This window comes from Gossypium hirsutum, chromosome A09 (assembly GCF_007990345.1).
Source record: "Gossypium hirsutum isolate 1008001.06 chromosome A09, Gossypium_hirsutum_v2.1, whole genome shotgun sequence".
Classification (NCBI taxonomy): domain Eukaryota; kingdom Viridiplantae; phylum Streptophyta; class Magnoliopsida; order Malvales; family Malvaceae; genus Gossypium; species Gossypium hirsutum.
Window position 1 is genome coordinate 76091967 of NC_053432.1, and position 27826 is coordinate 76119792.

The 27826-nt window shown below is 35.1% G+C and overlaps 3 protein-coding genes across 5 annotated transcripts; 2 read left to right on the top strand and 1 right to left on the bottom strand.

Annotated features, from left to right (window-relative positions):
• Window positions 1–8463: 8463 nt before the first annotated feature.
• LOC107944538 (uncharacterized) lies at window positions 8464–16968 on the bottom strand. The gene is made up of 5 exons (XM_041076222.1): window positions 16919–16968; window positions 10278–10524; window positions 9861–10182; window positions 9271–9584; window positions 8464–8844 (listed from the first exon to the last, which is right to left on the bottom strand). The coding sequence occupies exons 1-5, from the start codon at window positions 16966–16968 to the stop codon at window positions 8464–8466; spliced, it is 1314 nt and encodes a 437-aa protein (XP_040932156.1).
• A 2593-nt stretch (window positions 16969–19561) lies between these two features.
• On the top strand, window positions 19562–23073 carry LOC107889721 (ankyrin repeat-containing protein ITN1). Of its 2 annotated transcripts, none has more exons than XM_016814259.2 (5): window positions 19562–19897; window positions 20268–20626; window positions 20860–21052; window positions 21355–21764; window positions 21848–23071. In XM_016814259.2, exons 1-5 carry the CDS (start codon window positions 19876–19878, stop codon window positions 22670–22672), a joined length of 1809 nt encoding a protein of 602 aa, XP_016669748.2. In that variant the 5' UTR covers window positions 19562–19875; the 3' UTR covers window positions 22673–23071. The 2 variants fall into 2 exon arrangements, with proteins under 2 accessions (XP_016669748.2, XP_040932764.1); XM_041076830.1 differs by having other exon boundaries at window positions 19646–19897; window positions 20212–20626; window positions 21848–23073.
• A 1290-nt stretch (window positions 23074–24363) lies between these two features.
• LOC107889723 (ankyrin repeat-containing protein At5g02620) lies at window positions 24364–27567 on the top strand. Of its 2 annotated transcripts, none has more exons than XM_041076831.1 (4): window positions 24364–24696; window positions 25148–25537; window positions 25739–26148; window positions 26488–27567. In XM_041076831.1, the coding sequence occupies exons 2-4, from the start codon at window positions 25228–25230 to the stop codon at window positions 27361–27363; spliced, it is 1596 nt and encodes a 531-aa protein (XP_040932765.1). In that variant the 5' UTR covers window positions 24364–24696; window positions 25148–25227; the 3' UTR covers window positions 27364–27567. The 2 variants fall into 2 exon arrangements, with proteins under 2 accessions (XP_040932765.1, XP_040932767.1); XM_041076833.1 differs by having other exon boundaries at window positions 24452–24696; window positions 25016–25537.
• The last annotated feature ends 259 nt before the right edge of the window (window positions 27568–27826 follow it).

Here is a 27826-nt window from a genome sequence, read left to right on the forward strand (position 1 = left end):
TCATTTTGCAGATTGTTATTTGACGAACTGTCTCGTGGATTGACATTATGCGGGCAGTCCTTATGACAGAAGCCTGGTGGACTGTTCAAGTGAGAACAAATTTGCGGACACATAAAGCTGCGATATCTATATGGCAGGGCTGAAGAAATGCAGAGTGTATCTGTGGAATGTATCCGTAGATTGAATGAAGTTGTTCTGGTGCACGCTACCAGTGATGAGTGCGTGTTGTGTTTGTTTTAGGTAAAACCAATCTTTAATTGGTAGATTTTTTGATGTGTTTAGATAATGATTGATATGTTTAGTTAATTTATTTTGTGTGAAAAAATATATTTTAAGTTTGAAGAATGTATTAGTGAAATTTGTTAAATTCTCTTGTAAAGAAACTCATATTTAAAGTAAATTCGTTATACTGCTAATTCTTTGTTTTGCAATTTCTTTCTTTGTTGATAACACCAACAGAGAAGATACCACAATTTAGGAAAGCCTCCGTCCATTGGTTTGCACTGACAATTGCAAAATTTACTGCCTGAATGTCATCTTTTCAGCATGACTGGTAGAAGGTAAATATATGTTTTACATATTTTTTTTAAATACAACTTATGAATACATACCAAAATTTCTAACTTTGCTTACAATTATCCCTGATAATAATATATCAAATATTTTTATTAAACTTTTTAATTCCACATCACATGTCTCAATTATTAAAAAAGTTGTTTTTTTATTATTGTATTGCACCCATTTATCCCTTATTTTACTAATAATTTTTTGTTGAAGCTGATCTCCATGCAGCTGGTATGAAGCAAGTGCAGCTGGAAGTTTGCCATGCAAGCTCGTGATAAGCATGCAGCAACTTTGGTTTCTTGTTGCTGTTGGATTTGAACTAATGTTTTGTTATTTTGTAATCAAGTTTGTTTCTTCAACTTAGTTGGTAATATTTTTGATGTAATCCATTGATTGATTGACTGAAATTTCAGCAATACAACTTGGACAATTAATTTAGCTATTTTCAATGTAATAGAGTGGGGTTAGGTATGTGATTTGGTAGTCATTTTGACTTGTACACTTCATCTTTAGTTTTCACATGTAATGGCAATATGCTGATGATGATTTATGAAATACATATCATTTTTCATCAAGTTTTTCAACTAATTCCATTGCTTCTTTTTTCGTTTTCTTTCTTCTTCTTTTCTTTTTGCTCGATTTCTTCTTGCTTGTTCAGCAAGAATCGTGACTTGCTGCTAAAGCAAAAGCTGGACCAGATGCTTGCACGCTCATTGACACCAACAATTGGTATCTAGAGCCTTTGTCTTAGAAGACCTGTGGTGTGTAAACCATAACTCAAATGGCTTCCTCAAGTTTTTCTCCTGCAGCTCCACCAGTCTTTAATGGAGAAGGCTTTCATATTTGGTTGGTCAAGATCAAAACATACCTTTAGGCGTTCGATCTGTGGGAAGTGGTGAACTCGGATGCTGAGCCTGCTCCACTGAGGGCCAATCCCACTGTGGCTCAGATGAGGCAACATGCAGATGAGAGGACCAAGAGGCACAAGGCCATGTCCTGTATTCAAAACTGTGTTTCTGATATGATCTTCACCAGGATCATGACATGTGAAACCCCGAAGTAGGCTTGGGACAAGCTGAAGGAGGAGTTCCAAGGCACTAAGAGGACTAGGCAGCAGCAGCTTCTAAATTTGAGAAGGGATTTCGAGAATTTGAAAATGAAAGAAGATGAAACTGTCAAGCAATACTCTGACAGGATAATGGCTGTTGTAAACAGTATAAGGCTCATTGGTGAGCAGTTTGATGAAGCAAGGATAGTTGAGAAGGTTCTCTCTACTTTACCAGAGAGATATGAAGCAAAGATATCCTCCTTAGAGGACTCGAGGGACTTGGCAAGGATCTCCCTGACTGAGCTTATCAATGCTCTCTATGCTCAAGAGCAAAGAAGAGCCAGCAGGATAGAGGAGCATCAGGAGGGTGCATTTTAGGCCAAAGTCAAGCCTAACTTGAGTAATGCTGCATACAAAAGGCAAGAAGAATTGGAGGGATAAGTCCAAAACAGATGCTCCAAGAAAATGGGATAGACCATGCAGGCATTGCAAGAAGCCTGGTCATATAGAGGCAAAATGCTGGTTCAAGCCAGATGCCATATGTCAACATTGCAAGAAAAGAGGCCATGTTGAAAAGGTTTGCAAAGAAAAAGACAGACCTGGGCAGAATCAACCACAACATAAGGGTGCTGAGGCTCGTGTAGCTGAACAAGGCAGTGATAGTAAATAACAAGTGTTTGCAGTCTCATGTTTAGCTGCAAAAGGGAAGGTTAAAAAAGGGTGGCTCATTGACAGTGGCTGCACCAACCACATGTCACCAGATGCATCTATCTTCAAATCTCTAGACAGAAGCTATAAGACTAGAGTAAAAATTGGAAATGGATACTGTATTCAGGTAGAGGGCAAAGGTAATGTGATGATATGCACTCCATCAGGTAACAAACTCATCTCAGATGTATTGTTTGTACCTGAAATTGATAGAAATTTGTTGAGCATAGCTCAACTGCTTGAAAGAGGATATACGGTGCTCTTTAAAGGAAATGAGTGCCAGATTAGTGACCAAAAAGGGTCCATACTCATGACAGTAGCCATGACTGACAAGAGTTTTGTTGTGGACTGGAACAAGGGTGTAGATAGTGCCTATGCTGCTTCCATAGAAGAATCCAAGCTTTGGCATCAAAGGCTTGGTCATGCCAACTTTAAATCAATGGCTCGAATGATCAGCAAGGATATGGCTGAAAATTTCATCAAATCAGTCCAAAATGAAGATGTTTGTGAAGTTTGTCAGTTGGGAAAGCAAGCCAGGCTTCCATTTCCTACAAGCACAGCTTGGAGAGCCTCAGAGAAGCTTCAATTAGTGCACACAGATGTGTGTGGCCCCATAAAGACCAAGTCACTCAATGGCAACAGGTACTTCATTCTTTTCATTGATGATAGTACCAGATACTGCTGGATTTACTTCTTAAAGAACAAGTCTGAAGTAGTTCAAGCCTTCTTGAAGTTCAAAACGGCAGCTGAGACAGAGACTGGCTGTAAACTAAAGTCAATAAGATCAGACAATGGGATTGAATATACTTCAGCTTAGTTCCAAGACATTTGTGCAAGAGCTGGCATCAAACATCAACTAACAAATGTGTATACACCTCAACAAAATGAGGTAAGTGAAAGAAAAAACAGAAGCCTACTAGATATGGCTAGATGCATGATATTTGAGAAGAATTTACCCAAAAACTTGTGGGCTGAAGCAGTTAACACTGCTGTTTATGTTCAAAACAGACTTCCAACCAAAGCCTTAGAGCAAAAGACTCCATTTGAGGCCTGGTTTGGATTCAAGCCATCACTGGCTCACTTAAGAATCTTTGGTTGTTTATGCTTTTCACAAATACCAGCTGTTAAAAGAAGTAAGTTAGACAAAAGAGCACAAGCAGGCATCTTAGTAGGCTATAGCTCAGAGAAAAAGGGCTACAGGATTTTGGATCCTTCAACGAACAAGGTATTTGCAAGTAGAGATGTTGTGTTCAATGAAAGAGCAAGCTGGAATTGGGACAAGAATGAACCTGAGGCTGTCTCTGAAGAACTTGTGTTTGAACAGACTGAGCCAGAACAAAATGATCCAGATATGGTCTTTGATGATGTACCAATCAGAGGTACCCGATCTTTGGCTGAAATCTATAAGAGGGCACATGTAGCCTTAGTAGAGCCAGGCTGTTTTGAAGAGGCTGTAATGCATGAAGGATGGAAACAGGCAATGGCAAATGAAATTGCCATGATCGAGAAGAACCAAACTTGGGAGCTGGTTGAGAAGCCTTCTAACAGGAAGATTATTGGAGTAAAATGGGTCTACAAGGCTGTAACGTCCCCCCACCCGAGACCGTTGCCGGAGTTAAGCAGGAGACATTACAAAACTTATCTTAGCACTTAAATAGTTTTCGTAGTAAACTATCCATCTGCGTCACATTGGCTAAAAAAATCATATCTCGAGTTACGAAACTCGAAATCCAATTCCGTAAATTTTCCCTGAAACTAGACTCATATATCTACTTACTAATCTTTTTCTATAATTTTTGGTCTGGCCAATTAGTACAGTTTATTAGAAAAAGTCTCCCCTGTTTCAGGGTTCGGCTACTCTGACCCTTGTGCACTACGAATCAAATTTCTTCCTGTACAGAAATCCAATGACTATGCCATTTGTTTCAATTAAAATAGTCTCAATAAGGAATCCATACAAATAAAGTTTGAGTCCTAATTCTTAATACACAATTTGTGGTGAATTTCTAAAGTCAAAACGGGGAATCCAGAAATTGCTCTAACCTGTTTCACCAAACGTAAATATCTCATAAAATACAACTCTTTTACTATTTTGTTTCTTCCATATAAAAATAGATTCATTAAGCTTCAATTACATATTTTATTCATCATCTAATTCACTTTATACTATTTTTTGTATATTTTCAAAGTTGGACTACTGTTACAGTCCAAATCTGTTTTAGTATAAAATGTTGATAACTAAGTTTATAACATCTTCATTTCTTCTCTCTACAATATTTACCAACACTTTCTCTTATTACTCTTCACTAACATATCAAAACATACCATACTTAAGGTTTTGGTAACATTTACAAAACATACCAAAATATCACTTAACAACTTAGATACTTTCAAAATGACAAAAAGACATCCTAGGTACAATGCCATTTTCCAAAAAGATAGAAACTTCACCAATTTGAGTTCGGGGATCGGCTTGTATGCTGAGTCCTTATACTTTCGTACCTAGCCTGCGCACGGAAACAAATCGTACGCTGAGAATACTCTCAGTGGTATTTCTATAAACAATAGCTTAATCAACTTTAAAACATGGTAATTCAAACACATTATTGCTATTATTCAATATCAATCAGTACTTTAATAATCTTTACTTTATTTACCCTTATTAACATAACTCGGACACTGACGGATACACAGATCCAACCCACACTCCGGGATAAGCACATAGTGCTTTATCGGAACAAATCCGGAACTTTAACATTATAGTACACAAAGTACTTCATCGGAACAAATCCGGAACTTTAACAGTAGTCGACACATAGTGTCTCATCGACTCAATGTCGGAATATCCCAATACTTCCAATTCCTATGACATGTCAACTATATCCGACTAGCCCGACACTGTTAATAGGGTATTCAAAATCACATTCATTTCAATATGGTAAAAATACTTACCTCATTCACATTTTCATACAATATAAATATCAAATATAACAATAACGATTAAGCTCGGTTTATAGAAATACAAACCACTATTTATCGAATTTAATCGATATCTTCGTTCAATTTCTCTTTTCTCTTCTTTGATGACGTATCCGGTGCTACGTTTGCTACTAACAATCATACAATTAAAAATCATCAATATATTAATTCATAAAACACATTTTCACTTTCTACCAAACTTTTACAAAAATTCCAATTTCGTCCTTTTTCCATTACTAATCTTTTTTTCTTTAACTTAAGCTTCATATTCTCTTTTAATCAACTCATTAACAATTTCTAACTCATAAAATTCATTATAAAACATAAATTTTGAGCTCTATTCAACTTAATCCCTATATAAACCTAACTTAGAATTCTTTTAATAAATCACTCAATTTTCACTTCTAACTTCAATTTCTATCAATTTAACCCATAAAACCTCAATTTATTCAACTAAATCAATATCTAAAAATTTTCTATTTTTCTTCATTTTAACCTCATACATGTAGAACTTTGAATTAGGCATCCATAAACATAAAAATTATAAGAAAATGAGCTAAAACAACTTACCAATCAAGCTTTAGGGCCTTAATCCTCAAATTTCCCTTTTCTATTTCTTTCTTTCTTTCCTTCTTTCTTTCTCACGTTTGCTCTCTGTAACATTTCTATCTTTCTTTCTTTCTTTCTTTTTTTTTAACTTACTCATAAATCTATATTCAATATAATAATATTAATAATATAATATTATTCTAATAAAATAACTTAATCTATAAGAAAAACTATTTTAATACATTTAATATCTTTACCAACTATTACACATGTTATATCACACATTCACACATATGGCTCTTAGGGTCTAATTGCTAGATTAGTCCCTTTACTAATCTTTAATCTATAATTAAACTTTTATACCGTATGCAATTTAGTCCTTTAAACTAAATTCAAGCTACTTCACTTAATTAAACACTAAATAACCATTCAACTATAATTCATAAATATTTCTAATAAATATTCATGAATTAATTTCACAGAAACAGTACTCAAGACTCAATTTCCGATACCGTAACTTTCGGTTCATTACAATTCTCTCCCCCTTAATAAATTTCGTCCTCGAAATTTACCTGAAAAGAGATGGGGGTATTGAGATCTCATCGTTTCTTCTGGTTCCCATGTAGCTTCTTCAACACTGTGACTTCGCCATATAACTTTTACTAAAGGAATACGTTTATTATGTAATTCTTTTACCTCTCGTGCTAGAATCTCAACTGGTTCTTCTTCTTACGATAAGTCAGGTCGAATCTCTACATTCTCGGTCGTAATAACATGTGAAGGATCTAATCGATATCTTCTTAGCATAGAAACATGGAAGATATCGTGCATTTTCTGTAGTTCAGGAGGTAAGGCCAATCGATACGCTACTGGTCCAATTCTCTCAATAACTTCGTAAGGCCCAATAAAACGAGGACTTAATTTTCCTTTTTGACCAAATCTTAGAATTTTCTTCCAATGTGAAACCTTTAAAAATACTTTATCCCCGACTGAATATTCAATAAGGCCCAATAAAACGAGGACTTAATTTTCCTTTTTGACCAAATCTTAGAATTTTCTTCCAAGGTGAAACCTTTAAAAATACTTTATCCCCGACTGAATATTCAATATCTCGTCGTTTCAAATCTGTATACGATTTCTGTCTATCAAAAGTAATTTTCAATCTTTCCCGAATTTTCTTAACTGTACTTTCCGTTTCTTGAACCAATTCAGGTCCAATCATCTTCTTCTCATTCAGTTCTGTCCAATATACGGGTGATCGGCATCTTCGTCCATACAAAGCCTCATACGGTGCCATCTGTATACTTGACTGAAAACTATTATTATACAAAAATTCGGCTAATGACATAATATTCCCAGTTAGAATCAAAATCAATCATACAGGCTCGAAGCATATCTTCTAAAGTTTGTATTACCCGTTCAGATTGACCATCAGTCTGTGGATGAAAAGCTATACTAAAGTGAAGTCGAGTACCGAAAGATTCATGTAATTGCTTCCAAAACCTTGACGTAAACCTTGGATCTCTGTCAGAAATTATTGATTTTGGAATACCATGTAATCTAATGATTTCCCGAACATAAACCTCAGCAAGTTTCTTTAACGACCAATCGGTTCTCACAGCTAAGAAATGAGCTGACTTTGTAAGTCGATCAACTATTACCCAAATAGCATTCTTTTTACTTGTAGACGTCGGTAATCCCGTCACAAATTCCATCGTTATTCGGTCTCATTTCCATTCAGGAATATTGATAGGTTGAAGTAATCCTGATGGAACTTGATGTTCTGCCTTCACTCGTTGACAAGTTAAACACTTTGCCACATATTCAGTTATATCCTTTTTCATTCCCGACCACCAATACAATTCACGCAAATCACGATACATTTTCATACCTCTAGGATGAAATGCAAATGGACTATTATGAGCTTCTTGAAGAATTAACTCTTTCAATTCAAAATTATTCGAAATGCAAAGTCGATTCTGAAATCTTAGACAGTCATTTCCATCAATGCTAAAATTTTCTGTTGTACCATTCTGAATCATCTCTCTTTTCTTTAACAACTTATCATCTTCTAACTGTGCTGATCTGATTCGATCAAACATTACTGGCTTTATTCTTAATTCAGTCAAAAGGCTTTCATCTTCAGTGATACTAAGTTGTGCAAACATTGCTCGTAATTCAATCGCAGCTTTTCTACTCAGTGCGTCAGCTACACATTAGCCTTCCCTGGATGATAGTCTATGACACAATCATAGTCTTTTAGAAGCTCTATCCAACGCCTTTGTCTCAGATTCAATTCTTTTTTGCGAAAGCAGATACTTCAAACTTTTATGATCTATATAAACATAGTACTTTTCACCATAAAGATAGTGCCTCCAAATCTTCAAGGCAAAAATTACAGCTGCAAATTCTAAATCATGAATTGGATAGTTGCGGTCATGTGGTTTTAGTTGCCGTGAAGCATAAGCAATGACTTTCCTATTCTGCATCAGTACACATCCCAGTCCACTCAATGAAGCATCACTGTACACTACAAAATCTCTTTCTGATTCTGGTAAAGTCAACACCGGTGCCTTAGTTAACATTCGTTTTAATGCTTCAAAACTTTTCTGACATTACTCATTCCAAACAAATGGAATATTCTTCTGTAGTAGCTTGGTCATCGGTAAGGCTATCTTTGAAAATCCGTTGACGAATCTTCGATAGTAACCAGCCAATCCGAGAAAACTCCGTACCTCTGATACATTCTTAGGAACTTTCCACAGAATAACTGCTTCAATATTTTTTGGATCCACTCTAATTCCATCCGCTGATACGACATGACCAAGAAACACAACTTCTGATAACCAGAGTTCACACTTGCTCAATTTTCCGTACAATTGCTTTTCTCGTAGTATTTGCAAAACAATCTGGAGATGTTGCTCATGATCTTTTTCTGACTTGGAATACACAAAAAAATCGTCGATAAAAACTACAACGAACTGATCCAAGTATGGCTGAAAAATCTGATTCATAAGATCCATAAAAGCAACAGGGGCATTTGTCAGTCCAAATGGCATTACTAAGAATTCATAATGCCCATACCTCGTACGGAATGCCGTCTTCAATATGTCGCACTCTTTTACTTTCAACTGATAGTATCCCGACCTCAGATCAATCTTTGAAAATACGAAAGCTCCTTTCAGTTGATCAAACAAATCATCTATTCGGGGAAGTGGATACTTGTTCTTGACAGTCAATTTGTTGAGTTGTCGATAATCAATGCATAACCGCATCGACCCATCTTTCTTCTTAACAAATAACATTGGAGCTCCCCATGGTGATGTACTAGGTCGTATAAAACATCTGGCCAATAAGTCTTGCAACTGTACTTTTAATTTCTTTAGCTCAGTAGGTGCCATACGGTACGGAGGTATCAATACCGGATCTGTACCTGGGTAGACTTCAATCACAAATTCTACCACTCGATCAGGGGGTAATCCAGGTAATTCCTCAGGGAATACATCAGAAAATTCGCATGCAGTCCGAATCTTACTACATTGACTTTCAACCGAATCCGAATTAATCACATATGCTAAGAAAGCATTACAACCTCGATGAAGAAGCTTGCTAGCTTTAATGGCCGAAACAATACAAATTGATCCACTAGTCTGAATACCATTTACTTCAATTCTATCTTCACTTTCATTCTGAACAATAAACTTCTTCTTATAACAGTCTAAAATCACTCCATGTTCTGATAACCAGTCCATTCCCAAAATAACATCAAAGTCGCCAAATGGCATAATCAACTGATCAACAGGGAATATTCTATCTTGAATCATTAACGAACATCTTCGACATATATGGTTCACTAAAGTAGTTTGTCCCAGTGGACTAGACACTTCTATCATAACTTTAGACAATTCAGACTCTAATTTTTTTGTCTCAACTACTTTCGTATTAACATATGAATGTGATGACCCAAGGTCTATTAAAGCATAAACGGGTGCTGAATTCAATAAGAATATACCTGTCACCACATCGTGAGCATCTTTCTCTTCTCGAGTCCTCACAACATACGCTCGAGCTGGAGCTCTAGCTTCAGATTGTTGTGTAGCACTCTCACTAGTTCTTCTAGTACCACCTCTAGCAAACGAACTACTTCGGCCTGATCCCCGGCCTCTGGAAGCAAATTCAGATCTTTGCACTACTGTCGGTGTTGTTCCAGATATTTTTGGGCAATCTTTAATAAAGTGATCGGTAGCTCCACAACGGAAACAACCTCTAGTCAACTTTCTACACTCCTCTTTGTGTCGGTTTCCATAATGCTCACATATTGGAATTTCAGTATTCTGAACTGGACTTCGGATACTGCCAGTAGACACAGTAGTTTGTCTTTTCTGACCTCGATCACTTCTTTCCGATCGAGAACTAAATCTCCAATTACCTCGTGATTCCTTTGACCGCTTGGTTGCGGACTTGAACTAACCATTCTGGGACGTTTTTCAGTCGAACGAGCAACTTCAGACTTTTTATCCCTTCCGAGAATTTGTTCAATCATCTTAGCGCTTTCCATTAAATCCGCAAACTCAGTGATTTTAAGAGGCATCAACTGTAGTCTAAATTCATCACGTAATCCTCTTAAAAATCTTTTACATCGGTCGGCTTCAGTCGGTACAAACTCAGTGGCATATCTGCTCAATCTCAGAAATTCTCATTCATAATCCACTATAAGCATCTCACCTTGTTACAGTGTTAAGAACTCTTGTCTTTTGTCCTCTATGTACATTTCTCCCAAATACTTATTTTGAAACTCTTTTTGAAAGAAGTCCCAACTTATCTGTTCCTCAAGTACATTCTGAATCACTGATTCCCACCATACTAAAGCTTCCTCTTGCAGTAATGAGACAACACACACTAAGCTTTCTTATGTTGTACATTCAAGTTGCTTCCCCTAGCCCGTGTCCGATCGCCGGTATAGGCTATGAGGTATTACCAAGCTAAACATTTAATTTCAATCACATAATCTACCAACACAAGTATAAATCGAACTGAATACATACAGATTTATAAGTCATAAGTGCCATTTTCATACGGCCAAGATAATTACAATTTCAAAACATATTTTTGTTATTTTTTTTTGTGTCAACAGTCCAACCTATACATGCCATATCGAGTCCAAAATATAACTGTACCAAAAAGATCGATAGTATGAAGAACTGCTGATGATCCCCGAGTCGATAGCCAAAATCAACAATCTATAAAACAAAGAAATAAGAAACAGAGTAAGCTTTCGAGGCTTAGTAAGTTTTAAACAATTCATACTATTAATGCTCATCATTAAAATTGAACATTGAGTATCACAAAACTTGTATTCTAATTGTAATTCACTTGACCAAATATACATCAGTACATTAGTTACAAACCCCTTGGCCGAATATGTATGTATGTACACACAAGACTTCTTGCACATATTTCACTATTTACATAGATTATACTAATACCTTTAATCACATTCTTTCATATGGAGACTTACATTAACCAATTATATTATTGTCTTATCCTCAAATACCGAATTCATTCGCACACACACACACATATATATATTTTGTGCTTTGATGCTATTAAATCACTAAAAAAAATCAATTCAAATATAAGCACATAACACGAACCTTAACATGTAAAACATATAATACTTACGCAACGATGTTTACCACTAATATTCGAAGTCGAAATCTTATTTAACTTACTGGCATCGGTTCTGTCAAATCTTAGAGCTCGGAATACATTACTAGTGCAAGCCTGCGGGTCTTTAACCCGGATATTTTCCCAGCACGTAGCCTGCGGACCTCAAGTCCGGATATATTTCTAGCATATAGTCTGCGGATCTCATGTCCGGATATATTTCTAGCATATAGCTTGCGGATCTCATGTCCGGATATTTTCAATCTCATCCTCATTTGATCATAACACATGTCAGTCACCTTATCACTTAATAGTCGTATATTACATTCGAATATAAACTCGATACGCACATCATCATTCACATTTCAGCTCAATAGTTATATCTCATGCCGCTCATTCTATTCATCATTTAATCTTAAATTAAAAGTGGCCATCAAACTATAAGTCATATACATGCATTATCTATTATACATCTTAATTCAAGTGCTAGCCAAAGATCACAATTCACTTACTATACTCTTATAGTGGTATCGTCAATTATATGCTAAAGGAAACTACTTAAAACTTACCTCGAATATATTTGAACGGTTGCGAAATGGTTACTCGGTTACTTTCTCTTTTCCCTTATTCGAAGTTGCCCCCTATGCTCTTGAGCTTTAATTCAACAAATTTTAAACTAATCATTAATCGACTATTCAAATATTATTTTCAGAATATAATACATATATATATATATATATATTCGAATTTCACACATATAGATTATTGTAAGCTTATAAGAAATCAATAAGCAATTCATTAGCAAAATTTTTTTATCAATGTTTACAATATAATCACAATTTCACTATAAGCTGACTTCTTGAGCAACAGTCATTAAATTATTTATAACTGGAGCTACGAAACTCCAAATCAGTTTCCGTAAATTTTTCTTGAAAATAGACTCATTTAACTTTTATCCATAAAATTTTCAGGATTTTTGGTTTGGCCAATCAAAACCAGAATTTTCTTATTATAATTCAAAACCAGAAAATAACTGTTTGACTATACTGACCACTCTTCACTACGAATCAAATTTCTCATTGTACAGATTTCAAAATATGTTCTTGTTTATTTCATTTGAAACTAGACTCATTAAGGAGTCTAAGAATATAAATTTTTATCTTATAAAATTTTTTGTACTATTTATAATGATTTTCTAAAAACAGAACAGGGGATTTCGGATTCATTCTGACACTGTCACACACAACTTTAAATATCTCTCTATAGGAAATTTCCTTTGCTTGCATTGTTTATTTTATAAGAAACTAGACTCATTGAGCTTTGATTACATATTTTATTCAGTCTCTAATTCCACTCCAACAATTTATGGTGATTTTCAAAAGTCACGCTACTGCTGCTGTCCTAAGCAGATTATTACAATTTGCTCTTAAATTTCCAAGTCCAAACACTTAAGAACTTGCCATTTGAGTTTAGAGCATATCATCATATATAATTAGCTCAACCTTCAATAATTCAATTTGCTAATTAAAACATAGAAATTTATAACCAATTCAAAATTCCTTAACAATGGCCGAATATCAAAAGGGCTATCAAAGGACATCATCAACTGACTAACAAGCTTCAATTGTAATTCAAAACTTAAGTTCACATTCGGCCATTATAAGCAAAACAACCATTCAAAGCTCACTTCAATTATTTAACAAATAATACTAATGTTTAATACTATCTCCCAATTTGGTATGAGTTACTGAATGAAATTAAACTCCTAATTCATGCACTAAAATCACATTCGGCACAAGCAAACTTCATTTCAATTATGCCACTCTTAAACTTATCTATAATACCCTAAGTTCATTTAGTAGCTAGGCAACAATTATACAAAAACAACAAGCATTTAACAACAATGTACTTAACCAATTCCTTAAGCATACATTCGGCAATATATATATTAATGACTAAAACACTTAGGCCGATTCTAAAACATCCATAAATCTTCATAATAGCACATGTAACTAGCTCAAATCTCAAACCATCTAATATACTATCAAAATATATATAACATTACAACCATTCTCTTTAACATCTTCCATAGCCGAATGTTCATATCACCATCAACTTCAAAATTTTGGCATGGGCTAAGTAAGGAACTTAGGGTCTAGCTTAAACTATGCTAAGATTTAAAAAACTAACTTGAATTTCTTACCTTAATTTCCAGCTCAAAGGTGACCGAAAGACTTAAGCTATTCCTTCTCTTGCTCTCTTATTTTCGGCTAGAAGGAAGTAAAGATGAATTCTTTTTTTTTTACCCATTTTCTATCTTTAATAACCTTATTCTATATTATAAAACCATATAATAGAAATAATGCTAATATAATATATATGTTATATAATAATTAACAACATGGCCGGCCACTAACTAAAATGGACAATTTGACATGCAAGTCCATACTTTTATAACATGCATTAATATACCCTTACACATTAACCTATCACATTTTAAAAATGTCTCATATAAATCCTATTAAATAAATTCACATTAAAATGAATAAATTAAATATTGGAACTTTCACACATGCATGTTCACGCACAATAAGCATAGAAAATAACGGTTAATTATTTTTATGACTCGGTTTTGTGGTCCCGAAACTACTTCCCGACTAGGGTCAATTTAGGGCTGTCACAATACATCTCTTGATCACTATCCTCAATGCTTTTATCAGACATTCTTAATGCTATAAAACAAAAATATTCAATAAACATATTAGCATCCAATCCCAACTCAAATTTGACTCAGTAATGGCATGTACCTCTAGATTCACATTGACATTCGATTTAGTCCTAGAACCGACTAAACCTAATTAGCTCTGATACCAATCAAACTTGTAACGTCCCCCTACCTGAGACCGTTGCTGGAGTCAAGCAGGAGACATTACAAAACTTATCTTAGCACTTAAACAGTTTTCGTAGTAAACTATCCATCTGCGTCACAGTCGCTAAAAAAATCATATCTCGAGTTACGAAACTCGAAATCTAATTCCGTAAATTTTTCCTAAAACTAGACTCATATATCTACTTACTAATTTTTTTCTAGAATTTTTGGTCAGGCCAATTAGTACAGTTTATTAGAAAAAGTCTCCCCTGTTTCAGGGTTCGGCTACTCTGACCCTTGTGCACTACGAATCAAATTTCTTCCTGTACAGAAATCCAATGACTATGCCATTTGTTTCAATTAAAAATAGACTCAATAAGGAATCCATACAAATAAAGTTTGAGTCCTAATTCTTAATACACAATTTATGGTGAATTTCTAAAGTCAAAACGGGGAATCCAGAAATTGCTCTAACCCTGTTTCACCAAAACGTAAATATCTCATAAAATACAACTCTTTTACTATTTTGTTTCTTCCATAAAAAAATAGATTCATTAAGCTTCAATTACGTATTTTATTCATCATCTAATTCACTTTATACTATTTTTTGTATATTTTCAAAGTTGGACTACTGTTACAGTCCAAATCTATTTTAGTATAAATTGTTGATAACTAAGTTTATAACATCTTCATTTCTTCTCTCTACAATATTTACCAACACTTTCTCTTATTACTCTTCACTAACATATCAAAACATACCATACTTAAGGTTTTGGTAACATTTACAAAACATACCAAAATATCGCTTAACAACTTAGATACTTTCAAAATGACCAAAAGACATCCTAGGTACAATGCCATTTTCCAAAAAGATAGAAACTTAACCAATTTGAGTTCGGGGATCGGCTTGTATGCTAAGTCCTTATACTTTCGTACCCAGCCTGCGCACGGAAACAAACCGTACGCTGAGAATACTCTCAGTGGTATTTCTATAAACAATAGCTTAATCAACTTTAAAACATGGTAATTCAAACACATTATTACTATTATTCAATATCAATCAGTACTTTAATAATCTTTACTTTATTTACCCTTATTAACATAACTCAGACACTGACGGATATACGGATCCAACCCACACTCCGGGATAAGCACATAGTGCTTCATTGGAACAAATCCGGAACTTTAACATTATAGTACACAAAGTACTTCATCGGAACAAATCCGAAACTTTAACAGTAGTCGACACATAGTGTCTCATCGACTCAATGTCGGAATATCCCAATACTTCCAATTCCTATGACATGTCAACTATATCCGACTAGCCCGACACTGTTAATAGGGTATTCAAAATCACATTCATTTCAATATGGTAAAAATACTTACCTCATTCACATTTTCATACAATATAAATATCAAATATAACAATAACGATTAAGCTCGGTTTATAGAAATACAAACCACTATTTATCGAATTTAATCGATATCTTCGTTCAATTTCTCTTTTCTCTTCTTTGATGACGTATCCGGTGCTACGTTTGCTACTAACAATCATACAATTAAAAATCATCAATATATTAATTCATAAAACACATTTTCACTTTCTACCAAACTTTTACAAAAATTCCAATTTCGTCCTTTTTCCATTACTAATCTTTTTTTCTTTAACTTAAGCTTCATATTCTCTTTTAATCAACTCATTAACAATTTCTAACTCATAAAATTCATTATAAAACATAAATTTTGAGCTCTATTCAACTTAATCCCTATTTAAACCTAACTTAGAATTCTTTTAATAAATCACTCAATTTTCACTTCTAACTTCAATTTCTATCAATTTAACCCATAAAACCTCAATTTATTCAACTAAATCAATATCTAAAAATTTTCTATTTTTCTTCATTTTAACCTCATACATGTAGAACTTTGAATTAGGCATCCATAAACATAAAAATTATAAGAAAATGAGCTAAAACAACTTACCAATCAAGCTTTAGGGCCTTAATCCTCAAATTTCCCTTTTCTATTTCTTTCTTTCTTTCCTTCTTTCTTTCTCACGTTTGCTCTCTGTAACATTTCTATCTTTCTTTCTTTCTTTCTTTCTTTTTAACTTACTCATAAATCTATATTCAATATAATAATATTAATAATATAATATTATTCTAATAAAATAACTTAATCTATAAGAAAAACTATTTTAATACATTTAATATCTTTACCAACTATTACACATGTTATATCATACATTCACACACATGGCTCTTAGGGTCTAATTGCTAGATTAGTCCCTTTACTAATCTTTAATCTATAATTAAACTTTTATACCGTATGCAATTTAGTCCTTTAAACTAAATTCAAGCTACTTCACTTAATTAAACACTAAATAACCATTCAACTATAATTCATAAATATTTCTAATAAATATTCATGAATTAATTTCACGGAAACAGTACTCAAGACTCAATTTCCGATACCGTAACTTTCGGTTCATTAAAATTCTCTCCCCCTTAATAAATTTTGTCCTCGAAATTTACCTGAAAAGAGATGGGGGTATTGAGATCTCATCGTTTCTTCTGCTTCCCATGTTGCTTCTTCAACACTGTGACTTCCCCATATAACTTTTACTAAAGGAATACGTTTATTACGTAATTCTTTTATCTCTCGTGCTAGAATCTCAACTGGTTCTTCTTCATACGATAAGTCAGGTCGAATCTCTATATTCTCGGTCGTAATAACATGTGAAGGATCCGATCGATATCTTCTTAGCATAGAAACATGGAAGACATCGTGCATTTTCTGTAGTTTAGGAGGTAAGGCCAATCGATACGCTACTGGTCCAATTCTCTCAATATTTCTAATAAATATTCATGAATTAATTTCACGGAAATAGTACTCAAAACTCAATTTTCGATACCGTAACTTTCGGTTCATTACAAAGGCAAAGCAGAATGCTGATGGAAGTTTGAATAAACTGAAGGCTAGGCTGGTGGTAAAAGGATTCAGTCAAAAATATGGACTAGATTACTTTGAAACATATGCTCCTGTTGGTAGACTAGATATGATCAGGCTGATTGTTGGGTTTGCAGCTCAAATGAACTGGAATATATATCAGCTTGATGTAAAATCAGCTTTTCTAAATGAAATCCTTGAAGAGGAGATTTATGTCGAGCAACCAGAGGGATTTAAAGTACCTGGCAAGGAAGACTTGGTTTACAGACTAAGGAAGGCCTTATATGGCCTAAAACAAGCCCCCAGAGCATGGTATGCTCGAATTGACTCTTATCTACTCAGTTTGAAGTTCAAAAGAAGTGCTAGTGAGCCAACGTTGTATGTCAAGAAAAACAAAACTGAAACTCAGCTTGTGGTGTCATTGTATGTTGATGACTTATTGGTGACAGGAGGAGATGAAGTTGATTTGGCAGATTTTAAGACAAAGATGAAACAGATGTTCGAAATGACTGACCTGGGGCTGATGACATATTTCCTAGGAATGGAAGTAAGCCAGAAACAAGGAAGAATCTTCTTGAATCAGAAATCATTTGCCTTGAAAGTGTTGACAAAGTTTTCAATGCTGAATTGCAAGCCAACTCCTACACCTATTGTAGCTGGGTTAAAATTATCAAGCCAAGAGGGCCATGAAGAAGGTTGTGAAACTACCTATAGAAGCTTGATTGGTTGTCTCTTATACTTAACTGCAACGAGACCAGACATCATGTATGCAGTAAGTTTACTTTCTAGATTCATGCACTGCTGCAATGTACAACATTTTCAAGCTGCAAAACGAGCACTGAGATACATTAAAGGTACTCTAAGTCATGGTCTCTTATTTAGCAAGGCTGAAGAACTGAAATTGAAAGGCTATATAGATAGTGATTGGGCTGGTTCCAAAGACGATATGAAGAGTACATCGGGGTATGCCTTCACATTGGGGTCAGCAATGGTCTATTGGAGTTCGAAAAAGCAGTCTTTAGTGGCTCAATCGACAGCTGAGGCTGAATATATAGCTGCTGCTAGTGCAGTAAATCAAGCCATCTGGCTAAGGAAAATCTTAACAGATTTGAACCTATCTCAAGAAGAAGCAACAGAGATACTTTGTGACAACAAGTCTGCTGTTGCAATTGCAAAGAACCCTGTCTTCCATGGCAGAACTAAGCACTTTGACATAAAGTTGCATGTGATAAGGGAGATGGAGCAAGCTTGTGAAATAAAGTTGGTTCATTGCAATTCGGAGGATCAAATCGCTGACATTTTGACCAAGGGTCTTTGTGCATCGAAATTTAACAAGCTAAGAAGACTTATGGGAGTTTGCAGCATGGAGTTCAAGGAGGAGTGTTGAAGCTGATCTCCATGCAGCTGGTATGAAGCAAGTGCAGCTGGAAGTTTGCCATGCAAGCTCGTGACAAGCATGCAGCAACTTTGGTTTCTTGTTGCTGTTGGATTTGAACTAATGTTTTGTTATTTTGTAATCAAGTTTGTTTCTTCAACTTAGTTGGTAATATTTTTGATGTAATCCATTGATTGATTGACTGAAATTTCAGCAATACAACTTGGACAATTAATTTAGCTATTTTCAATGTAATAGAGTGGGGTTAGGTATGTGATTTGGTAGTCATTTTGACTTGTACACTTCATCTTTAGTTTTCACATGTAATGGCAATATGCTGATGATGGTTTATTAAATACATATCATTTTTCAACTAATTCCATTGCTTCTTCTTCCGTTTTCTTTCTTCTTCTTTTCTTTTTGCTCGATTTCTTCTTGCTTGTTCAGCAAGAATCGTGACTTGCTGCTAAAGCAAAAGCTGGACCAGTTGCTTGCACGCTCATTGACACCAACATTTTTTCTCTATAAAAAATATATATGATAAATTTTAATTCGTTTGTGTGATATGAAACAAGTTTAAAATATTCAAACTTAATTGCATTGAAATTTTAAAAATATTCAATTTTTTAAAAAAAAATAGAAGAATTGAACTAAAAAGAATCTAAAATAGTTCTATATTTGCACAAAATATAAAAAATCAGAAAACAAGGAAGCCAAAATTATTTAAATATAAAACAGTTGGGATATAGTTGCCTCTGACCAAAAGAAGAATGTTTGTCTGTCGGACTTTCCGAAACGAGGTCTTTTATTTTATTTTTTGGTTCATACAAAAGTAACAAAAACAAAACAAAACGGGGGTTATTGGGTATTTCCAACATGTTATGGAACAACCAGAACGCGACACGACAGGAGACTCTGCCAAAACTACAACTTTAATTCAGCAAAAACTCCCGTACTTACCTGGACTTCCCAATCCTCCGGTGACCCCACTGTTCGGCCTGTCTCAGGGCCCGGTCGGTCCATTTCTCCATTCCGCTTTCTCCTTTTTTTTTTTGTTCTTTCTTTTTATTTTTTCAAACTCAATTCTTTGCTAGTTTCCATCAGACAATCCATCGAATCAATGACAAAATGATTTAACTTTCTTTTGCTTTCTCTTTTCATCTCCTGATGGACTATTGTAAGCAAGAAGGTACTTTCCAATTCTTTTTTGCTTTCTCATTTTTTGTTTCTCAATCCGATTCATTCATTTTAATTCAATGTTATTGAATTTAAGGGTTCTTTTGAAAGAAAAGAAAATCTGAAAGGTATATATAATATACATTGGTTGAGCAATGAAACATAGGCATAGGATCTGGGATTTATTTAGATAGGAGAAGGGTTATCCATGTTTGGACATGGATCTGGTGTTAATAAAGACTAAACAATGCAATTTATTTATTACTACACCAGTGCTTAGTTTGATATTGGATTTGGAATTTGATCTATAGAGATTGCTTTTAACAGGGTATGTTTTGGAACTGATGTCATTTTCCTTTGGTTTTTGAATGGAATGTGTAAAGAGTGGGAGAAGGATCTGGAGAAGGGACTTTCTCCACGGAATGTCCCGGCGGCAGTGGCACAACCGACTTCTCCGTCTGCGCTAAGGCGTGCTCTGGTTCTATCTAGTTCATCCAAGGCCCTTTCGGCCTCCAATTCAAGTAAGACCCTTCCGGTCTCCAATTCAAGCAAGTCTCTTCTAGGTTCTAGTTCTGGAAAACGATTTGATAAGAAGTATGTCAAACAAGTTACCGGCCGCCACAACGACACTGAGCTACACCTCGCTGCCCAGCGTGACGATGTTGGATATATCAGGCAGATTTTAGCTGAAATTGATTCTCAAATGATGGGGACAGTTGGTGGAGCCGAATTTGATGCAGAGGTAAGTTGTATTGTAGAACAATGCATGCATGCCAATGCCTCTTACTATGACAATCTTGAAGAAATTTTGTAGCTGCTATGAGCTTTGAATTTTAGAGATTAAATTATACTCTAGTTTCAATCATGCAATGTGATCCCAAGTGAGATATGAGTTTAAGAATGCATTGTCAGAAACGAGTCGTTTGTTGCATTTCTCATTCTGATCCTGTCTACATGCTTTCTTATTTTAACAAGGTGGCAGAAATAAGGTTAGCCATTGTGAACGAGGTGAACGAGTTGGGAGAGACTGCGTTGTTCATTGGAGCTGCAAAGGGGTATTTGGATGTGGTTAAGGAGCTTTTGAAGCATACAACTGAGGAGGGGCTTAAATTGAAGAGTAAATCCGGGTTCGATCCATTGCATATTGCTGCAAACCAAGGTCATGAAGGTATTAGGACTAGCCTTCTCTCTTATGAGTTTAATCAATGTAGTTGAAATTAACATATATGTGGTTAACAGCAGAGAACATTCTTGGGTAGTTGTATAAACAATAACTTTTGTTTGTTTATACTGCCAACAATTTGGCATTGTTTTAGAACTATTGTAACATAAAGTTTTTCTTTACTTCTGAGATGAATCACAAATTGCATGTGTTCTGCTTGCTTTCTGGCTTTCATTTTATTTTGTTCAGCATAAATTACATGTTAGGATTGTGCAGTTTGTCTGAGGTCAATACTTACCTTTATGCAGCCATCGTCCAGTTGCTACTGGATCACAATCCAGAGCTAAGTAAAACAGTTGGACAAGCCAATGCGACCCCTCTTGTATCTGCAGCTACAAAAGGACATACAGCTGTAGTCAATGTATTACTCCGCAAAGATCCTAGCTTGTTGGATATACCAAAAGCAAATGGAAAAATTCCGTTACACTTTGCTGCCAGGCAAGGACATATGGATATTGTTAAAGCATTTCTTGACACGGATCCTCAATTGGCAAGGAAGACTGATAAGAAGGGGCAGACAGCATTGCATATGGCAGTCAAAGGGGTTAACAGTGAGGTGGTGAGGTTGCTTCTTAAGGCTGATTCAGACATTGCTATGCTCCCAGACAAGTTTGGTAATACAGCACTACATGTGGCTACTAGGAAAAAGCGGACAGAGGTATTCGGTTAACATTATATATATACATACATAGGCAATAATTTCCTGTTAGTAATTGAAGATACGGTGGTCTTTTGTTGCAGATAGTGAACGAACTTTTGGAACTTCCTAACATTGATGTGAATGCACTATCTAGAGACCATAAAACGGCGATTGACATAGCTGAAGGGCTTCCACTCTCTGAGGAAATCGCTGAAATAAAGGAAAATTTGACTAATTGTGGTGCTGTCAGGGCAAACGAGCTGAACCGGACACATGATGAACTCAGGAAAACTGTGAAAGAGATCAAGAAAGATGTGCATACCCAGCTTGAACAAGCCCGCAAAACCAATAGGAATGTGAATGGCATTGCCGTGGAGTTGCGTAAACTTCATAGGATGGGCGTTATAAATGCCACCAACACAGTCACAGTTGTGGCAGTGCTTTTCGCAACGGTTGCATTTGCAGCCATTTTCACCGTTCCTGGGGGTGATTACGACAGCGGAATAGCCGTTGCCGTCAAATCGACATCATTCAGGATGTTCTACTTTTTTAATGCAATCTCACTCTTCACTTCGCTTTCAGTGGTGGTGGTACAAATGACGGTTGTAAGAGGACAGTTGAAATCAGAGAGAAGAGTAATAGAGGTGATCAATAAGATGCTGTGGGTGGCTGCGGTCTGCACCACTATTTCATTCATGGCTTCGTCGTACATAGTGGTCGGTAAATATAACGAGTGGGCTGCAGTTCTTGTAACAGTTATAGGAGGAATTATAATGGCAGGTGTTCTCATTGCCATGACTTACTATGTTGTGAAAAGCAAACGGATTATAAAAGTAAAAAAGAAGGAGAAGAGTTCGAGGAACAAAACAATGTCAAATAATATATCAGATTCGGAGCCAGAGGTGAACACAATTTATGCCATTTAATGTTCATAGATACTACTTTGAACTGGCCTATCATCATAACTTGTAATTCAAGGAAAATGAGTGAAGCAGAAAAGAGGAGGCAGTTTTGTGTTGTTGTTGTGAGAAGTAATTTTCTGTAGATACATCTTCTCATCTTTCTTATTTCTTTCCTTCATTCCTTTTTATCCCATATTTTTGAGGATGAATATAAAGACACTTGGTCCAAAAAACTTGATGAACATCATCGCATGCTTACATTTTCATGTGGTATACATACATACATACATCTTGGAGGTTGCGCTCCCTTCTCCATGCTTTATTTGCAGTTGAAGAAGCAGATGGTTAAGACTTTTAGACTAAGACTTTTAGACTTTAGATGTCTACTGTATGCAGCAGTTTTGGATTGTATCATTTGTCTTTGTCTAATCGACTCGGGTTAGACGGAACTATGACCTTTGAATAGAAGGCCCCATTTCTTTTTTAATCCGATTTGATCTATACATAGGTGCCCCCAAAGTCAAAAGAAAAGCCTATGAAGCTATCAAGATATTTGCATATGCGCGGGCCGGGGGGGGGGGGTGGAGCCGCGATTAGTTGAGCAATCCCCATCATGGAAGTAGGGACCTAATTAACACCACTCTATGCCTCCAATTGAATTAGATTAGGTACTCTAATCCCAATTAATTCATTTTGATTTTCATTTTAATATAAGAAATTTTTTTTAATGTAATCTAATTTAAATTAAGTTTAAATACAAATTTAAAAAACAATTGAAATCAAATTAAGGTTGTTCAAACAGTCGGTGAGATGTTTATAATTAATTTTGATAGTTAATTGAATTAATCGAAATTAGTTCATAATTTTTCAAATGAGTTTAAAACATAAAAAAAAATCGGTTACAATCTTTTCTTTTGCTTTTAATTCAATAGAAATAATACAATAACAATACTAAATCTTAAAACATAATAATAAATATTTCATTAAAAACGTTAGCTTTTACTTTTCTTTATTTATTTTTGGTTTAATGCACACTTTAGTCTTTAAAGTATACTATTTTTCTTATTTTAGTCCTAAAAGTTTTTTTTGACCCTTTTCAGTCCCTACCATTATCAGACCTTGCTTAGTCTTTTGGACATTAAAAACCAATGAATAAGATATTCAACTAATCACATGCTGCCACATGTCATATAATAATAGTATCTTTTGAAAAGAAATTAAAATAATTTAGAAATAAAAAATTCAAAAAATTTTAAGAAATATAAAAAATCCAAAAAATATGTTAGAAAATATTAAAATTAGAGAAAAATTATAAAATTACAAAAAAACAATATAAAAATTTTACTAATTTTTTTTAAAAAAATATTAAAAATATTAATATTTTAAAATTTTATAAATCACACTTACTAAAACTTGAATATGAGATTGTTGTTTCTTAGAAGAATATCAACTACAATATATTTTTTTCAATTCAATCATTCGAAATTTATAGTTAATAGATTTTTTAAGTAATAAATTTGGATTAAAAAATTTCAAATTGTTTAAAAATAACATTAATTTTCATTATTTAAATAAAATTTAAATATTGCGAATATCAATTATAAAATAAATCTATAAACTAAATTGAATTCTCATTTCTCACCCTAATCCTAAACGCTGTGCTCCATACGGTTATTACGTACGAAAGGCTAGAAAAAACACCCGCAGGATGTTTGGGTTGGTGGTGGGAGAACATAATTGGTTGTTACTGTACGCGTAGGACCCCAACCCAAATGGGATTTTAAGGCAACCCTGCTCCATGTTTCAGTGGTGTGTGATTGTTGCTTACAAGCTTTTTGCACCAAAAAGCTCTCCTCCACTTGCCCATTTCCACTAACAATCACTCTTTTTGTCCTTTTTTGCTTGTATACTTTCTCTTATTATTTCTTCCTCTTTTTCTTTTGTTCTTCACCGCTCTAAACCACCCTTTTCTTTTTCAATTCCTTTTAATCTGTTTCTAAAACAGAGAAGGCAGGGGAATTTTGGTTTTTCCAGAGCTAGGAACCAAGGTGAGTTAAAAGTTAAATAAAGTAAAAGCCATTTCTTTATTTTAGCCTCTCTTTTTTTTTTGAACATTTGGGGGTCTTTGGCGTTATAGCTAGTAGTAAATTTAACTACTCAATTACTCTCTTTGATTCATTGAATGATAATAAATATTCAAACTTGAAGAAAAAGTTTCCAATTTTTACAGTGCTTATCCAATGGTTTTCTTTTCGTGTCTTTTTCATACGGTTTTGAATGATTTGTGCTAATAAATATATAGATATGAAACTGTGGATATTATAATGAGGAGTGGGGAGACTAATGTGTCTCATTTTTATTTTAAAGATTAAAACATGTGTACGGAACTTGGGTTGCAAGAGAAATGTTAAGATCATGATGATATCAAGGAAATCAAGCTCTAAGGTTTTCTCCACGTGCCCCGTCAGTCTTCTAAATCATCTTATCTTTTGATTTCAGGGATTCTTTTATGCTTAGGGTGAAGTTTTTGATCCGTTTATATGGTGGATAATTGAAGTTTGCATCAAAGGAAGCAAACTATGGGAGAAGAGCAAATTTTCCAGAAAAATATGGCAAAGCAGTTGACAGGTAAAAGGGATGATACACCACTTCACTCAGCAGTGAGAGCAGGGGATCTTCACCTGGTTTTGGAAATAATTAGAGGATGTGAAGCTGGGGACTTGTTTGAGCAGAATCAATCTGGTGAAACTGCCTTGTATGTTGCTGCTGAGTGTGGTAGGGCTGATTTAGTGAAGGAACTGATTAAGTATTGTGATATTGTTTTGGCTGGTATTAAAGCAAGGAATGGCTACGATGCTTTTCATATAGCTGCCAAGCAAGGGAACCTGGGTGAGTTCTTCAGTTTGATTTTCACCTGATAATTATTATGAATGTCCAACCCTGCAATTTCTCTACCAAATAATTTTATGAAATCAATGCTTGTAGTGAAGGTCAACAATTTTGAAGTAATTTTATTTGCATATACAGCTTGAGGGTATTTTATTTGTGTATTTGCCTACTGATTATCCTTTTTTCTCTACTATCTCTCAGAGGTATTGAAGATTCTCATGGAGGCCAATGTTGATCTTTCGATGACTTTTGATTCTTATAACACCACAGCGTTGCACACTGCTGCATCACAAGGCCATGCTGAAGTGGTGAATTTCCTCTTGGAAAAAGGCAGCAACGTGGCTGTAATAGCAAAGAGCAATGGTAAAACTGCCTTGCATTCAGCAGCAAGGAATGGGCATCTAGTGATAGTAAAGGCCCTTTTGTCTAAAGAGCCTGGAATCGCAACAAGAACAGACAAGAAGGGGCAGACAGCTCTACATATGGCGATTAAAGGGCATAATACTGAAGTGGTTGATGAGCTGATAAAGTCAGATCCTTGTTTAATAAACATGGTTGATAATAAGGGGAATACTGCTTTGCATATAGGGACTCGAAAGGGTCGAAATCAGGTAGTTAGTATTGAAATTTTGGTGATTGCGTGTTTCCTGATTAGAGTATGTCTTTTTATTTTGGCCAATTTAATAAGCATACAGGATGAACTTATAATGGCTTTGCATGCTGTCAGATATTGAAAATCATCTTAATTAATCATGTCTTATTTCGAGTAATACAAGGTTTTGCTTTGGGCTTTAGAATAAGCACCAATTTTAGTTACTATTCAAGTATTTCTTTTCTGCATTCTGCAATGGCTAGAAGTAACTAACCAAAGCTGCTGATAGAACATTTTTGTCTCTCTTATAGTGTTGAAAAGACTGTGTGTTGGTCTAATCTCTAATTCGATCTTTCAGATTGTTGAGAAGCTGCTAAATCAAAATGGAGTTCACAAACTAGTCATCAACAAGTCCGGGGAAACAGCTATTGACATTGCAGAGAAACACAAACTATCTGATATTGCAGGTATCTTAAAAGACCATGGAGTCCAGTGTGCCAAATTCATCAAGACACAACCTACAAATTCGGCTAAAGAACTAAAACAAACTGTAAGTGATATAAAGAATGGGGTTCATCACCAGTTTGAACACACACGCCAAACAAGAAAACGCATGCAAGGTATAGCTCAACGAATCAACAAAATTCATGTTGACAGTCTCAATAATGCAATCAACTCCACCACGGTCGTGGCTGTTCTCATTGCCACTATTGCGTTTGCTGCCATATTCAGTGTCCCAGGCCAATATGCTGACAGTCCAAAAGATATTTCACCAGGAGTTTCTCCTGGACAAGCGAGAATTGCTTCAAAACTGCCCTTTTTGATTTTTATTGTCTTTGATGCTATAGCCCTCTTCATATCATTGGCTGTTGTGGTAGTGCAAACCTCGATTGTAGTTATACACAGAAAAGCAAAGAAGCAGATGATGGCAGTTATTAATAAGCTCATGTGGTTGGCTTGTGTACTGATTACAGTTGCATTTCTAGCCCTTTCATATATTGTAGTTGGAGATGAGTGGTGGTTAGCTAATCTAGTTACTGGTATAGGGACTGTTATCATTGTATCAACATTGGGGACATTGTGTTATTGGGTGATTGTGAACCGTATCGAGGCTTCAAAACTACGCAGCATCCGGAGATCTTCAATGAATAGTGGATCTCGATCATTTTCAATGTCATATGTGTCTGACACGGAGATTCTGAACAATGAACATAAGAAACTCTATGCAGTTTGAGCTGCAACGCGCCTTATGGCCTTCACCTAGTCACCCACCTTTTTATCTGTACATAGATCCCACTAACTGACGCAGAATGTCAGCCTAAGCAAAAAATGCAATATTGAACTTATACAGATTGTATAACATCATATATATATGTAGACAGACGTTTTTGTAGTTAAATGGTTCGAGGAAAACAAATTAGCCAATGATTTGGCTTCATTGTCTGGATTTTTTGTTACATTCGTAATATATCTGATAGCTTTTATGTCTGAACGTGTCAAACAACAATCACTCTAAATCTCAGAACTTGCTGATTGCTTTGTTCCAATGATAATCCAAAAGCATATCAAATGAGTATGTATACTATATTTCGATATTATGCTGTGCTTTTCCAGGTCGTATGTACAAGGTTCCCAGTTAACCGTGCTCCTTTTCCTCTTCTTGCAAGACAAAAAAAGAAGGGTGCCGGCAACTGCTG